This window comes from Lissotriton helveticus, chromosome 4_2, assembly GCF_964261635.1.
Source record: "Lissotriton helveticus chromosome 4_2, aLisHel1.1, whole genome shotgun sequence".
Classification (NCBI taxonomy): Eukaryota; Metazoa; Chordata; class Amphibia; order Caudata; family Salamandridae; genus Lissotriton; species Lissotriton helveticus.
In genome coordinates, this window is record NC_136064.1 from 136,244,250 (window position 1) to 136,258,968 (window position 14,719).

Here is a 14,719-nt window from a genome sequence, read left to right on the forward strand (position 1 = left end):
CTCCTATCCTGTATAGAGAATTTTGAATTGATCAGGATAAGGATATTATTAAAAGAAATGGCAGTGCGTAAGTGGATTAGTGATTGGTCCACAGTACCTGGGGGAGTGGTCAACATGTTTCGGCCTGAGGGTTAATCTAACGAGTCAGGTGGCCTTCTTCAGGACTGTGGTGTGAGGTGGTCTTTAATTTTAGACCATCTTTGTTTCCGAGAGGGTGAGTACCTTCACTTACCTTTCTTCGTCAGTGAGTGCATTGGCTCACAGCTTACGTTGTCATTGGTGCAGTCTTTAACTATGATGTTTTGAAAGAGGGTTGGGTCCTCATAAGGATGCAGGAGATACTGGTAGTCCTTAGTTGTAGACTGCCTCAGCAGGCGTTGATGCGATTCTCCTGATCCCGAATGTATTCACCATCTCTGAGTGGTGAAAAAATATATACAGCGCATTGTGAACGTGTGGTTGAGGATCTCCAATACAACATATATGAGACTCTGGTTCATTGACACTAGTGATTCATTCCCCTATGATTATGAGTCTATACCCAAGAGTAGCTTACCCGCACCAGCTGAAGGAAGAGATTGTGCTACACCCAGGATCAACTAGCCAACACCAGGTGTAAGGGAGACGGTGTAAGCAATGCCTGGGACTTACGAGCCCACACCATCTGAAGGAAGAGAGTGCCATACATTTAAGATCAACTTGCCGACACTAGCTGAAGGTAGAAGAGGTGTTGCATAAAATACAACTTTGGCTTCCTTCTACAAGCTTTGCTCTCCCACCCACGGATGACACAGATGAACTCTGTTCAAGGCATCCATATTGTATGTGAAAGACAGGTTTTTGTAGCCCCCCCAAACCCCACCCAATACATAGTTGAAGTAGAGTTATTGCTTTTAAGTGACTAATAATCCCTGCAATGGGATCAGGAACAAAATGGTAACAGAAATGAACCTATTTTGTTATTCACGGTATCACACACACATTGCACTAAGATGAATAGACACTTAACTAAAAGCATTTACTACAACAGGATGAACCTGTTTCTCAGCACATCTAAAATAACTACACATAATATCTTAAATACAGCAAGAAGGCACGCTGTGGACAACGAGAATAAAATGAACATTTCTAACACGGTTATAATGTCATCTAAAACCCAACACCCTAAAACCTACTTCTATGTGCTACACTAGGAGAGCATGGAGAGTAGAACAACTTGTAGTCTAGAGTTTCTTAGAGAGAAGCAACACACTGCACACCTGGCTGACAGCCAAAGTTATCATTATCAGTGGGGGCAAGAAGACCGTGTTCCCTGCGAAGGGCAAACACGCTGCGGTAGTGGCCTTCCTCCCGGGCTCAGCTTTATCAGCATCAGGTGAGATACAGCTTATTTGTAGTGCGCTGGCAGGAGGTGAGGGCGTCTCTGACAGAATCTCATGCAGTAATCCAGGCAAAGGACCTCTCCCGACAAGTGGCAGCCCCTACATTTTACATCTTATCAGAGACTGGAATTTCGGATCCGTTTAAGAATGTCTTACATAGATTATGTGCATTAAGGTGTACGTCTCAGACATTTCCTGTTAAACATATAAGGTGATAGGACATCAATTCAGACAATATTATTTTATCTATATGTCTTTATTTGACCTTGACATGGTGATAAGTAATTATCTGTCCCAGAATGATGTTGCATCAGGTGTCATATCTATGTCATTAGCCGAATGACTTGACACTTTCACAGTTCTTAGCAAGATACAGTCAGACAACATCTGCGACAGTGGCAAACATGACCACGATTTTGCATGAAATTGGGAATAATGCGGCACCCATTACCGAAGATGGTGTCAAGCCCAACTTACAATGGAATCAGACCTGAAGTACTTTACATCAGCGGTAAAAGGGAGTAACTAACTGTTGGACTTGGCCCCACCCCGCTGCGCATTCTTGAATGATGGAGGGAGCCTACCCCTCGCTGTGCCCCGAGAATCACCGCCGCAGCCACGGGCACACCGGAAGTCAGGTACAGTAGTGCCTGGCGGCAGGCGGGACTTCCGGTTTCAAAAGAGGAAGTCCCGCCCCCGCCGCGAAGGAAGAGGAGAGGACCTGGCCACGAGACAAGGAATGGCGCTGCCGGTGCGGGGCTCCCGTGGTTAGTGAGAGCCCCGCAGGCGCCACCTGATGCAGCCCGCCGGCGGAGGGGGCGCGAGGCACATGGCCGGTGCCTGCCCCTCACTGCGGGAGAAATGATGAGATTGCCGCCCGAAGTCCTGCCCGAGGCCCGGTGAGTGGGGCCGATGGGGAAGCAGCCTTGGTAGAAGTTGGGAGTTCCCGGGGGTGGAGGAAGCTCCCTGTGCCCTTCATGGTGCCTGATGAGGCACCACACTGGATTCCTTTCTCTTGAGCGGGCCCCCGCCGTGGTGGGCCGCTCCAACATGGTGGGCACATTTGATTAAGGGGCCCCAGTGGGGGTCCCAAGGGCCAGTGGGGCCCGTCCCTTACCTGTCTTGTATCTCGGTCTATTTTCTGAGCGGGCCCCGCCTGATAGGGGGTCGCTCCAACGAAGGGGGCACATTGTTGAGCCAGAGGAGCCCGTGGGTATTTCCAGACCCCCTCTCGAGGGGCCGAGGCCTTAGTTGGTATCACAGCTGCCCCGATAGCTAGAGGGCAGCTGCACCGGGGCCCTGAGTGTTTAAAGGGCCAGAGGGGTCCATGTTCTCTCCCCTGTGAGATGTCTCAGCGATGGTGGCAAGTTCTTTTTCAGTATTGGTGCATAATTGTTTCTGGAGCCCGTGTGCTCCAAGGGAGTATGAATATTTTCAGTGCCCGATGACTCCAACGATTGGGCAGTCATTACTTAAAGGAACAGGGTGGCCCAGGGGCAGTTCCAGGCCTCCCCCCGGTTGTTCCCAGAGCCTGAGGGCTCCAACCTTTTGCAGTTTGTTCTTGAGGGCCGGTGAGAGCCCTGGCCGCAGTGTACAGATCACAGCTGCCCAGCAAGTAGTGGGCAGCTACACCGTTTAGGCTTTACTTCCAGGGGACTCCTGTTCATCGAAAGAGCCAGAGTGCTCCAATGCACACAGTTGATCTCAGAGCCTAGAGGGCTCCAACGTTTTTGCACAGTCTTTGCTCCAGAGGGCCAGTGAGGTCCCATGTCGCAGTTTGCTTCACAGCTGCCCAGCAAGTAGTGGGCAGCTGCACTGTTTAGGTTCTTCATTTCAGGGGACCTGTCTTTTTAACCGAAGAGCGAGACGCACTCCTTTGTCCCATCTCTGCCTGCACAGCTGTGCAGCACTTAGTGCCAGCTGCAACGTTTAGGCCTTCATCGAACTTCTCAGCTGCACAGCAAGTAGTGGGCAGTTGCCACGTTTAGGTTTTGCGCCAAGTGCGCACCCTGTACATTCGCGGCTTGGGCAGCAGCCTAGACTTTTGGACAGAGGGCAGTTGAGCCCCTTATAGATGGCTAGTTGGCCTCGGGGGACTATTAGGTTTATAGGGCGTAAGGCCCTTGTGTAATTTGAGAGGTGCTAGGAAATGTCATGTGTATAGTATGATGTATGCACCTTCATTTGTGCTCATAGATGTGCATTTATGATTATTAGGTTCTACCTACTGTTTGATTTCTCTACTGTTGTCTAGGGTTGATTTATTCCCTACTGCGGGTTATGATACTAAGTTTATTTCCTTATGCAAGATATGTTTAGGAATTGTGGATTATCCTATTTTAGCTGATGAGGTTGGCGCAGAATAGAGTTCTCGCCTTATGTGACACTGTGCCTGTTCCGATTTATGTGACAGGTGAATGCTGAGTATAGCGTCTGCCAGTAATTACTGGCTGTGTTCTAAGCTCATATATATTCTAACTTTTACTATGTCTTCACCAAGTGCTGATTCTGACAGTGGCCCACGTGGCCCTGTCACGTGTACATATCACTTGTAAATATTGCCCCCTGCTAGATGGCACAGTGTACATGATGTGTTTACTACTCTAAGGTGTTTTGAGAATACAAAGGCTATGTGTGATATAACCTTGTGTGGAGTTCCTTTTGTGGGGAGCCTGGGATGCTGTTGCTGGGTGCGTGCGCAAATGCTTAACTCACAATGCCTCCAGTATCAGCCTTACTGTTCGTGTCATGTTGCCGAGGGGGTGAGCAGGGGTTATCTTTGGAGTGTAACTCCCTTGCCCTAACTAGAGTAGTGGTCTCTGCCTGGCTTGGGCGCAAGCCTCAGTCAGCCAGAGATCCCATTTCTAACACTAACCCACACAAGATGAAGGCAAAACAGAATCCATACCCAAAAGCAAACAAAGCCAGACAAGCTGAAGGCAGAAGCGTAAACTAGACCCACGAGGGACTAACCTAACCCATACAAGCTACTGACAGAAGGGCTATGCTATACCTAGGGGCTGCTCTCACACAAGTCTTGAGTTACAACAAAGGTATTTGATATTTGGTACCAATGGCTTGGCAGGGAAGAGACTGGAAGGGGTTGTGAGTACTAGGATTAAAGGGCAATATAAAATTGTAGGCGCTGACCACCTACAGTCTGAGGAGCGTCAAGCAGAGATGTTGGCATTCAGTAGTGGTGTGAAATGAAATGAAATTTGATTTGTAAAGTGCATGGCTGCCCTAGAGCGTCCCAGCGCTACCTAACTGATAACAGAAAACTCTGAGAGTTGGAATTTTAAGGGGTTTTAGGAAAAAGAAAAGTTTTAAGTGATTTTCTAAATTTAGGATAGGAAGATTCATTCCGGGTGTCCCTGGGGAGAGCGTTCCAGTTTTTTGCCGTATTTATAGAGAAGCGGCGGCCTCCTGTACAGGCCTTCCTAACTCTCGAGACTATAGCAAGATTGTCCCCGTCTGATCGAAGGGCCCGAGCCGGTCTATAGGGACGAATCAAATTTCTCATGGCCGGAGGGCCTTTGCCATGCAGTGTTTTGTGGGTGATACAAGATGATTTAAAAATGATTCGTTCATGCACTGGAAGCCAGTGGAGGGCTCTCAGCAGTGGTTTGGCCGAGGCTCTGCTTGGGGGCCCCCATGAGTAACCTGGCTGCTGCGTTCTGCACCCGCTGCAGGATATTAATCGTGGCTTTTGGCGCTACCAGGAAAAGAGCATTGCTATAATCCAGTCTTGATAGGATTAGACCCTGGATTAATAGCTTCCTGGACTGAAAAGGCAGAAGGGGGAGGACTTTCCGTACTGCCCTAAGCAGGCCAAAGCATCCCCCTGCGACTTTCTGGGCGCGTGTCCTAAAGGTTAGTTGGGGTTCGAGCCAAACCCCCAGACTTTTAATTTTTTCTTTAGGTTGGGGCAACTCACCCATGCAAGGCGGCCAATACTCGGTGGGCAGAGATGTGAAGTGATGGCCCAGGACCATGATCTCAGTTTTCGCTCCGTTCAATTTGAGCTTAGACCCGGTCATCCAGGAGTAAATTGCAGTTAGGCAACCCGAGAGACTGTCTGAACATCCCACTTGCTGTGTCAGCGAGACGACTAATTGTGTGTCATCTGTGTAAGTGATGGACTTAATCCCAAAAGGGGCTACTACCTCCTCCAGCGGGGCCATGTAAACATTAAACAAGGTAGGGCTCAGGGACGATCCCTGGGGGACCCCACACTGGAGGGGAGTAGACTTCGACATGACACCATTTTCCCAAATCCTAAAGGAACGTTTGTTCAAGAAGGATTCCAACCATCTGAGGGCTGACCCTGTGATGCCCAGCCTGACAAGACGGTGGACCAATATTGCGTGGTCCACCGTATCGAATGCAGCGCTCAGATCCAGGAGGATCAGTGCTGCTGATCCCCCTGAATCTAAGATGCACCTTGCCTCCTCGGCCACCACTAAGAGGGCTATGTCCGTGCCCTGTCCTGGGCGAAAACCCGTTTGGGAGTCGCTCAGTAGGCCATTACTTTCCAGGAATCCTGAGAGCTGTTGGTTTACTAGCTTTTCAGCGATTTTGCCCAGTCCAGGTAACAACGAGATCGGGCGAAAGTTAGCTAGATCGGTGGTATCAAGCCCCGGTTTCTTTAGGAGAGTTTTAATTCTGGCCTGCTTCCAGCTGGGGGGCACTACCCCGTTGGTAAATGAGGAGTTTAGCAGCTCTGTAGCAAGGGGGGCAATGGTACTTGCGATTTGTTTGAGGATGTGCATGGGCGCCGGGTCAGAAGGAGAGCCACTATTCACAGTGGAAAGTGTCTTACAAAAGTCCTCCTTAGAGATGCATCTAAACACGTCCAACCGGGGCCCAGTTGTCGAGAGCGAGGGAGTATTAACGCCTAAGATCGTGACAGTCTGTGGTAGACTGTAAAGAATTTTTTGTATTTTATCGTCACAAAACTCCGCTAGCTGGTCACACCTTATTTCGGTATCCTCTAGTGCGTTTGCCGGGGCCGGGACTTTAAGAAGTTGCTTGACAATCTTAAACGTTTCCTTAGAGGAATTGACCGATAGTTACATTTTTTCCTCAAAAAAGGATGCTTTAGTTTTCTGCCGTGCAATTTTATAACCTCTCACGGCAGACTGGTAGGAGGCTTTGCTGTTGGCTGCCCAGTCTCTTCTCCAGATGCGTTCAGACTTTTTGCAGGCTTTTCTGAGGTCCCTAAGTTCAGTGGTGTACCATGGGGATTTAAAAGTACTGCTTTTCTTTGTCACCATTTTGAGAGGCAGAACCGTGTTCAGGGCGTCATTGAGCCAGTTCTTAAAGTTTGAGTCTGCTAAGAGGACATCTGGTTCTGCTACGGGGGCCGTTTGTTCTAGAGTACGTGTCGGATCTTCCACCGATAACTTTGGCCAGGCTCTCTGAAGTATCCGAGGGCGAGGGGCACTTCTCTCTTCTGAGCGGAATTCCCAAGAAAATGGAACAAAAAAATTATCAGACCAAGGTAGGGGCAATGGGGGTTGAACTATAAGCTGGTTGTTATTCGAGAAAACTGGGTCCAGCAGATGTCCTCTGATGTGAGTGGCTTCTTTGTTTAAGAGATTTAATTCAAAGGCCTTAAGATTTAAGCTAAGGTCTGAAGCCACCTTGTCGTTAGGATCATCGAAGTGCAAATTTAGGTCTCCGAGGACCAAAAAGTTGGGTGCCCGGGCTGCAGCTGCTAAAGTAGCTTCCAGCAAGGATTCTGTGAAATGTTTTATACAGCCTGGCGGGCGGTAGATAAGAAATCCTGAGAGGGAGTTGGTAGGAGATATTTGGATACTGAAACAGACACTTTCTGTATCTGAAATGCCACCCTCCTCCAATCGACAAATTAAAGAGTCTTTGTGGATTATAGCGAGGCCCCCTCCTTTCCCTTTGTCCCTGTGCTGACTCTGAATAAGAAATCCACTAGGAAGAGCAGAGATAATATCAAACTCTGCATTTGGGGATAGCCATGTCTCCGTTAAGAAGAGCAGGTCAAGGTTGCAATCTTCGATCAGAAGGTTGATCTCTACCGCGTGCTTTGGTAGTGATCTACAATTTAGTAATGCCATCCGTAGATTCCTGCAGGCCTCCTTACCGTTAGTCTTTGCGTGGTTAGTGTCCGGACAAAGTTGGCACCGACAGAACTGCTTGTCGGACCAGTCCAGCTGGCGACACCACTGACCACTCTTGTCTTGTAACAACAAGAGTTCTTCCCTAGAGTATCCTATCTGTGGCCCAGGGTCCACGGGCATAATAACAGGCCCTAGGCCCGGTCTGGCCCGGACGGGCCCAGACAGGCTTGCCTCTGGCGCGCCTCCGGCGCGCCATCGGCGCGCCCGCTGCGCGGACGGGAAATAGATTTTATTTTATAGCGCTCGGGCCGTGAATCGTCCGACCGCTGGTGCGCCAACCCTGCCTTTCCCCTAAGATGACTGCCAAAGTCGTCGCACTCCGGGTAGGCTGTCTGTATCCGAATGGAGCCCTAAATCGGCCCTCGGTATGCTCAGCGCGGGTCCTGTCACGCGCCCCCAGTTATCCGGGGCGAGTGAGTGACACAGAGTAATTTAGTAAGTAGCAGCAGTTTTAAGATTTTTAAAAGTATATTGTGCAAGCAGACAGAAGTAATAACAACAAGTTTAAAAGTATTTTGTGCAAGCGGGCAAAGGTAAAACAGCAAGTATAGTGCCTAACTCCCGGCTTTCCGCCTTAGGAGTATTCTGTTAAGAGTGAGCGAGTTGTACTGTGCTCTAGCGCTTACCACTTTATAGCGCTCGGGCCGTGAATCGCCCGACCGCTAGTGCGCCAACCCTGCCTTTCACCTAAGATGGCGGCCAAAGTCGTCGCCCTCCGGGTAGGCTGTCTGTATCTGAATGGAGCCCTAAATCGGCCCTCGGTATACTCTGTGCGGGTCCTGTCACACGCCCCCAGTTATCCAGGGCGAGTGAGTGACACAGAGTAATTTAGTAAGTAGCAGCAGTTTTAAGATTTTTAAAAGTATATTGTGCAAGCAGACAGAAGTAATAACAACAAGTTTAAAAGTATTTTGTGCAAGCGGGCAAAGGTAAAACAGCAAGTATAGCGCCTAACTCCCGGCTTTCCGCCTCAGGAGTATTCTGTTAAGAGCGAGCGAGAGAGTGTGCATTGAGAGAGTCACTGGCCTCGTGCCCTTCAGAGGAGCCACGGATACTTCACCCTTCCAACGGTCTTGTGAGAGCGGTAAGTACCCGCCCCAATGACGCTGGCCTTGTATGGTAGTCAGTACCAAGCACTTGCGGGTCTCACACACCACTGCGGGGCTCAGGCTGCATATTGGGCACAGAAATTAAAACGATGGCTATAGGCGCACACACACATTGTTGTCTAAAATAACACAGGCTCTACAACAACCTAGGCCGTGTAACCACGTGGCCTCTTTAAACACTTACTAATCCAAATGGCGGCCCTTGCAACATGTAACAAGCATTTGCAATGCAATAGGTCTTGCATTTACGCTAGTTGCGCTATTGGCATTGTAAATAACAATGCCTTTCATTTATGTTTTGGATTTTAAAACATAAATAAAAGGCATTGTCATTTACAATGCCAATAGCTTACACTTGCATAAATGCAAGACCTACGGTAAAATATGACTGCAGGAGGACGCACGGAACACACAAACAGGAAAACGGAAAGACACATACACGCAATAATGACAACAAGTACACGCTCAGAAGGGCACAGGCACAGATGAGCACAAAACCTGTCACAGCCATCGATAGTCACAGGCGCGCACACAAACACTCATGAAGTCAATAACTAATCAATAATACCAAATACTGAGCGCCAACAAGGACACACACAAACACAGTCATAGTCACCCATAGTGACAGATGCACACACAAATACAAGGGACGTCAATAATGAAAAATACTGCGGGTCCAGAAGGACACACAAACACAGGCAAATAGCCATGATAATCATAGACGCATACATAAATACACATGAGGTTAATGACAAATTCTAAGCGCTGACAAGGACACAAACAAACACAGTTATAGTCACCCATAGTCACAGACGCAGACACAAACACACATGAAGTCATAATGACAAATAATACCTGCTCACAAGGACTAGCACACACAAACACACAAAGTCAATATTGACAAATACTACACGCCCACAAGGGCACACAGAAACACACATGAAGTCAACAATGACATCCTACGCGCCCACAAGGACACACAGAAATACAGACACACATGAATTCAATTATGACAAATCCTACGAGCCCACAAGGACACACAAACACGGCCACATAGCCATGGTAATCATAGACGCATACACAAATACAAACCTACACAATGCAATAATGGCAAATACTACGCGCTCACACAGGCACACAAAAACACAGCCACTTAGTCGTCAATAGTCACAGACGCACACTGAAATACACGTGACGTCAATAATGACAAATGCTGCGGGCCGACAAGGGAAATCATAAACAGACATGAAATCAATAAAGAAAAAATGAGTGTCCACAAGGGAACACACAAACAAAGTCAATAACGACAGGTACTACACGCTCAAAAACACAGACACTTAGGCATAGCCTTCGATAATCAAGACGTACACACAAACAGAAACACGCATACAGTCAATAATGACAAATACTATGGGCCCACAAAGGAACACACATCCACATGCACACAATAATAACAAATTTAATGCGTTCACATGGGCATAAACGGACAGGAACACACAACAAAATATTCACAGTCATCGATAATCAGGCACACACAATTATGAAACCATGCGTATACACGTACAAACGGAAAAAAGGGCAAAAACACGTGTGCACATACATGCCAACTAAACTCACAAACAGCAGGCGCACGCACACATGGGGATGAAGGAGGGGTAAACAAACATTGGCTCACCCAAACACATGTACACAGGCATGATCACACACAGATACAGAGCCATGCTAACGCGCAAACACGGTTACACAGTTATGCTCACGTGCACACAAGATACACAGGCAAGCTCACGCACAAACAGGGATATACACTCAGGACCACAAATGCACTGATTCACTGGCATACTCACGCACAAACATGGCCACAGGCATGCTCACGGCAAGAAGATTTAAAAGGCTGCAACAAAAAAAAGTTAGTGGCCGTGATGTGTAAAAAAGGGAGCGCCATGAAAATGGAAGAAGCCACACAAAGTAGAACACTAGGCAGAACTGTAGCCGGAGTCAACCTGATTTGGTAAAGTAAAAGCCCTCTAAAGATCTAAAGGCTCAAACCTCAAATGAAGCGCCGCGGCTCGGAAAGTAAAATATAAATAAAGTGAGCACAGTGTCTCCAGCGGGCGCCGCACTCCTTAAAGTAATTAAAAAACATACAATTTATAAATACAAGCTGTCGCGAGAGAGAGAGAGCCACTGCTCGTGCCTGCACTAACTGGTGCCGTGTGCGAGCAAAATCACCAGTCCGAATGAGCGGGGCCTAAGGGAGACAGAGCGGACACAACCCCCGCTTCCAAAGAAGGGGGACAAAAAGAAATGACTATAGATCTCGCCAAGGTGAAGAAGCGCATGCGCTGCAATGCAGGCGAGACCTAAAAATGTAAATCCATTTAATTACAACAACAAAAAATCACTTATATAAATATAGTCAAACTCAAAAGGTGCCCCAATCAATTTCAGAAAGAGAAACCTTCAGGGGTCCAAACTACACATATTCATCATCCAAATTGTGGAAAAAATACAAACAGAGCTGTACATATGATTAAAACGAGCTCACACCCACAGCATATGATAGATGCAGATTATAATACAAACAACAACAGATCCCTTTGAACCCTGAAGATCCAGAGCGAACCAACATAGTCATGAAAGTCTACAATGCTGGACGTGGAGAATCCCCAAAGAATGTTAGACACAAGAACAGCGCGCAATGAATATTTGAAACGTATTTCATAAACCCAGTCAAGATCCCAAAAGAAGACCAGTGTACACCGTGAGAGAAGACCTCATGGAGTACTGTGTAGTCCTGCTTCAGTCGCACTTTCCATTGCGAAGGCATTCTTTTCATTTGCCTTTACCTTTGGCCCCATCAATGGATCGGCACCAAATTTCGCACTCGCTTACGAGATGATCACATTTATGAAAGATATGGGTTGGGCTTCACGGGTTAACACTTTTGTATATTTTGTCAGTTAAAGCAATTTGTTGATTTGTTTACAACTTTGTCACCTTTTGACAAATATACCTGAAATGTTGTAGACAACATATTATGTTGAAATTATTCTATTTTCAAATTTGTGCAGATCTATCAATGGGCCCACAAGCCCGTTGTTTTAGTAATAAATGTGGAACTGTGTAACAAAACGCAACAAAATTTGGCAGAAGATTTAAAGGGTTTGTTTTCTTTTGATATGTCAAGTTTTATACCAAACCATTGAAGAGGTCTCCTTAAAAGAAGTGACAAAAACAGTAAGGGACACTAAGGGCCTGATGTAGTTAGCCAAATACCGGTCGGTAACGGCCGAAAATCGGTAATTTCGGCCCTTGCCGACTGGAATAAGAGTTTCGAGATGTATGTGTCAAAAAAGTGTCTGATTCGGTAAAAACCAGTCGGTAAAATACCGAATCGGCATTTAACGAATCGGAATATACCGAATTCTTATTTACCGAGTCGGAAAATAAGAAATGGTAAAAATGGCATATCGAGATGTAGGAAACCCCAAAAATACCGAATACCATGAAAACCGGTATTTAAGAGTCTGTATTTACCATGGATTGAAAGCAGGTGGAAACCAGGTGCAGGATATAAAAGAAGGCCCCAAAATGCAACAGTGCAACCACAATGGCGGCTTTCTACATAATGACAAGGCGGCTACGGATACAGGCAGCAGGAGAGAGGGTCTGGCTAAGGGAGGAGCAGGTGTATAGGCAGAGGATCACCCTCTTCCAAATGACTGAAGCTGAGATCCTGCAAAGATACAGACTACACCCCAGAACCATCCTGGACTTGATCAGGGACCTCCACCCATATCTGGAACACCCAACCCCAAGAGCACACGCCATCCCACCCCATGTGCAGGTGCTGTGCTGCCTACACCTTCTTGCTTCTGGGAGCTACCAGAATGTGATTGCTGCGGTAGGTGGGGTGTCCCAGAGCTGCCTTTCACGTTTCTTCCGTAAATTCCTGGACGCCATGATGCAGAGGATGGGACACTACATTGAGTTCCCTGACACACCTGCTGAACTAGCAAAGACCAAAACCGATTTCTACCAACTCGCACACTTCCCGCACATCATAGGCTGTATCGATGGTACGCACATCCCACTATGCCCACCTGCAGCAACAGAAGACATATATAGAAACCGGAAGTCTACGCATTCAATCAATGTGCAGGTGATCTGCAACGCTGCCAACATAATTACGGACATTGTTGCCAAATTTCCAGGGAGTACCCATGACTCCTACATCTTCCAGAATAGTGGGATATACACGCGCCGTGTTGCTGGTGATTTTGGGGATGGATACCTGCTAGGTAAATAACCGTGAGACACCCTGATAGTCAATGTAGAAGGAGAAATCAGGAGTATGTGACTAATCATTATTTCATTTTCCACCCAGGTGATAGTGCATATGCCCTGCGTTCATTTGTCCTCACCCCCTACCTGAATCCATCCACCAGGAGTGAAAGGCGTTACAACGTGGCACACAGAAGAACATGTTGCGTGGTGGAACGCACTTTTGGACTGCTGAAAAGCAGATTTAGGTGCCTCCATAAGAGTGGAGGTGCACGGCAGTACACGCCAATTGCCTGTTGCAAGATTATTGCGACCTGCGCCATGCTGCCTAATCTTGCCACCAAGGAGGGCACAGAGGTAGAAATCACATATCATGAGGACATAGATGATGGGACAAAACAAGCCATTCACAATGCAGCAGGAGCAGCGCCAGCAACAGATGGGAGACTGAGACGCGCAGAAATCACCACCAGATATTTCTAATAGAGTGAGGAGACACAGGCATGATGAGTTCTTGAAGCACTCAGTTTAATTTGCACTAATGGACTTCACATATACCAGAACACATGAACCAAATAAATTCCACTTTTCATACTGGGTGGCCAGAGTTCACATCACTGCGACCTATCCTGTGTTGAGGATTATTTTTTAATGTTTGCGCTTACGCAATATGTTTTGGGAGCTACGGGGCAGGGGGTCAACTTGCGCAGTGGTGCCAGGGTCTTCAGCATGGAGCCTGCTGCTCCGACGAACGTCCTGTACAGGCGTGCTGGATCCACTCCTGCTTGTGGACTCCTCTGTGTCCCAGACACACGTGTTACCACCAGTGGCTGTCTGCAGTGTCAGCAGTACCTCCATAGCAGAGGTCACTCTCCCCATGCCCCTGGACAAGTCACTTCAGCAGTGCACAATGTCAGTCTGCATGTTCACTGACCGGCGGCATAGCAGGGTGGTTGCAGTTGCCAGACGGTTGATGGACTTATTGAGCTGCTTGAGTTCGTGCCTATTCCTGCGCCTTTCTGTCTGGTCACGCTCCAGCATGTCGCATAGGGAACCCATGCGCACACCCATGTCCCTCACCCCCTCTGCCATGGACTCCATTCCTTTTCCCATGGACTTCATTCCTTTGCCCATGGACTCCATTCCTTTTCCCATGGACTTCATTCCTAGGGCCATGGAGCATATCCCCCGATCAATGTTTGACATCCTGCTGTTCAGGGTGCGCACCTGTCTGTGCACAGCCATGATCCCTTTGGCCTGCATGCGCTGAATCTTCACCATAGTGGTTTCCAAACCAGCAAAAACCCCCTGCATATTCTGCCCCTCGTCGCGCTCACGTGCCCTACGACCACGGACACTTGCACGCACAGATCCTGATGACCCCTGTTGCCCTGCTTTGCCAGCCAGTGGTGGAATGCTAGGTGTGGATACCTCCACCTCTTCTTCATCAGAGCTTTCAAGGATCCTGAGTGGTGGAACATCCTGCCTCCTTGGCCTCACATTCACAGGAGACCCTGAGGTTGATGTTTCAGGAGGCTGTGTCCCAAACAGCAGGGGTGACAGTGGCTGGGCTGTGGTGTCTTCCTTCAATGCTGTGAGTGCCTGCGCTGTGGAAGTGTCCTCAGGGACAGTGCTGGGTCCTGACGTGTCAGTAGGCTTCTCCCTCGCAGCCGTTGCTGGTGCACTCGCCTCCCCTCCCTGCGCTGCACTGCGCGAGGACTCTCCTGTGGGCAGACATGGACAATGGTCACCTGTGTGTCTTCATTACACTCATTCCTAACACACA

The 14,719-nt window shown here is 48.0% G+C and overlaps 1 protein-coding gene across 5 annotated transcripts in view; it reads right to left on the reverse strand.

Annotated features, from left to right (window-relative positions):
* LOC144752258 (uncharacterized) overlaps nucleotides 1–14,719 on the reverse strand; it is a 250,705-nt gene that overhangs the window by 87,685 nt on the left and 148,301 nt on the right. For 2 of the 5 annotated variants that reach the window (XM_078640266.1, XM_078640267.1), the window contains one exon: nucleotides 12,176–14,657. The exons of the other annotated variants lie outside the window; for them this stretch is intronic. In XM_078640266.1, the coding sequence (XP_078496392.1) occupies nucleotides 13,831–14,657 (827 nt within the window). In that variant the 3' untranslated portion in view covers nucleotides 12,176–13,830. Of the gene's footprint in view, nucleotides 1–12,175; nucleotides 14,658–14,719 lie in introns of those variants that run through there. 5 annotated transcript variants of the gene reach the window in all.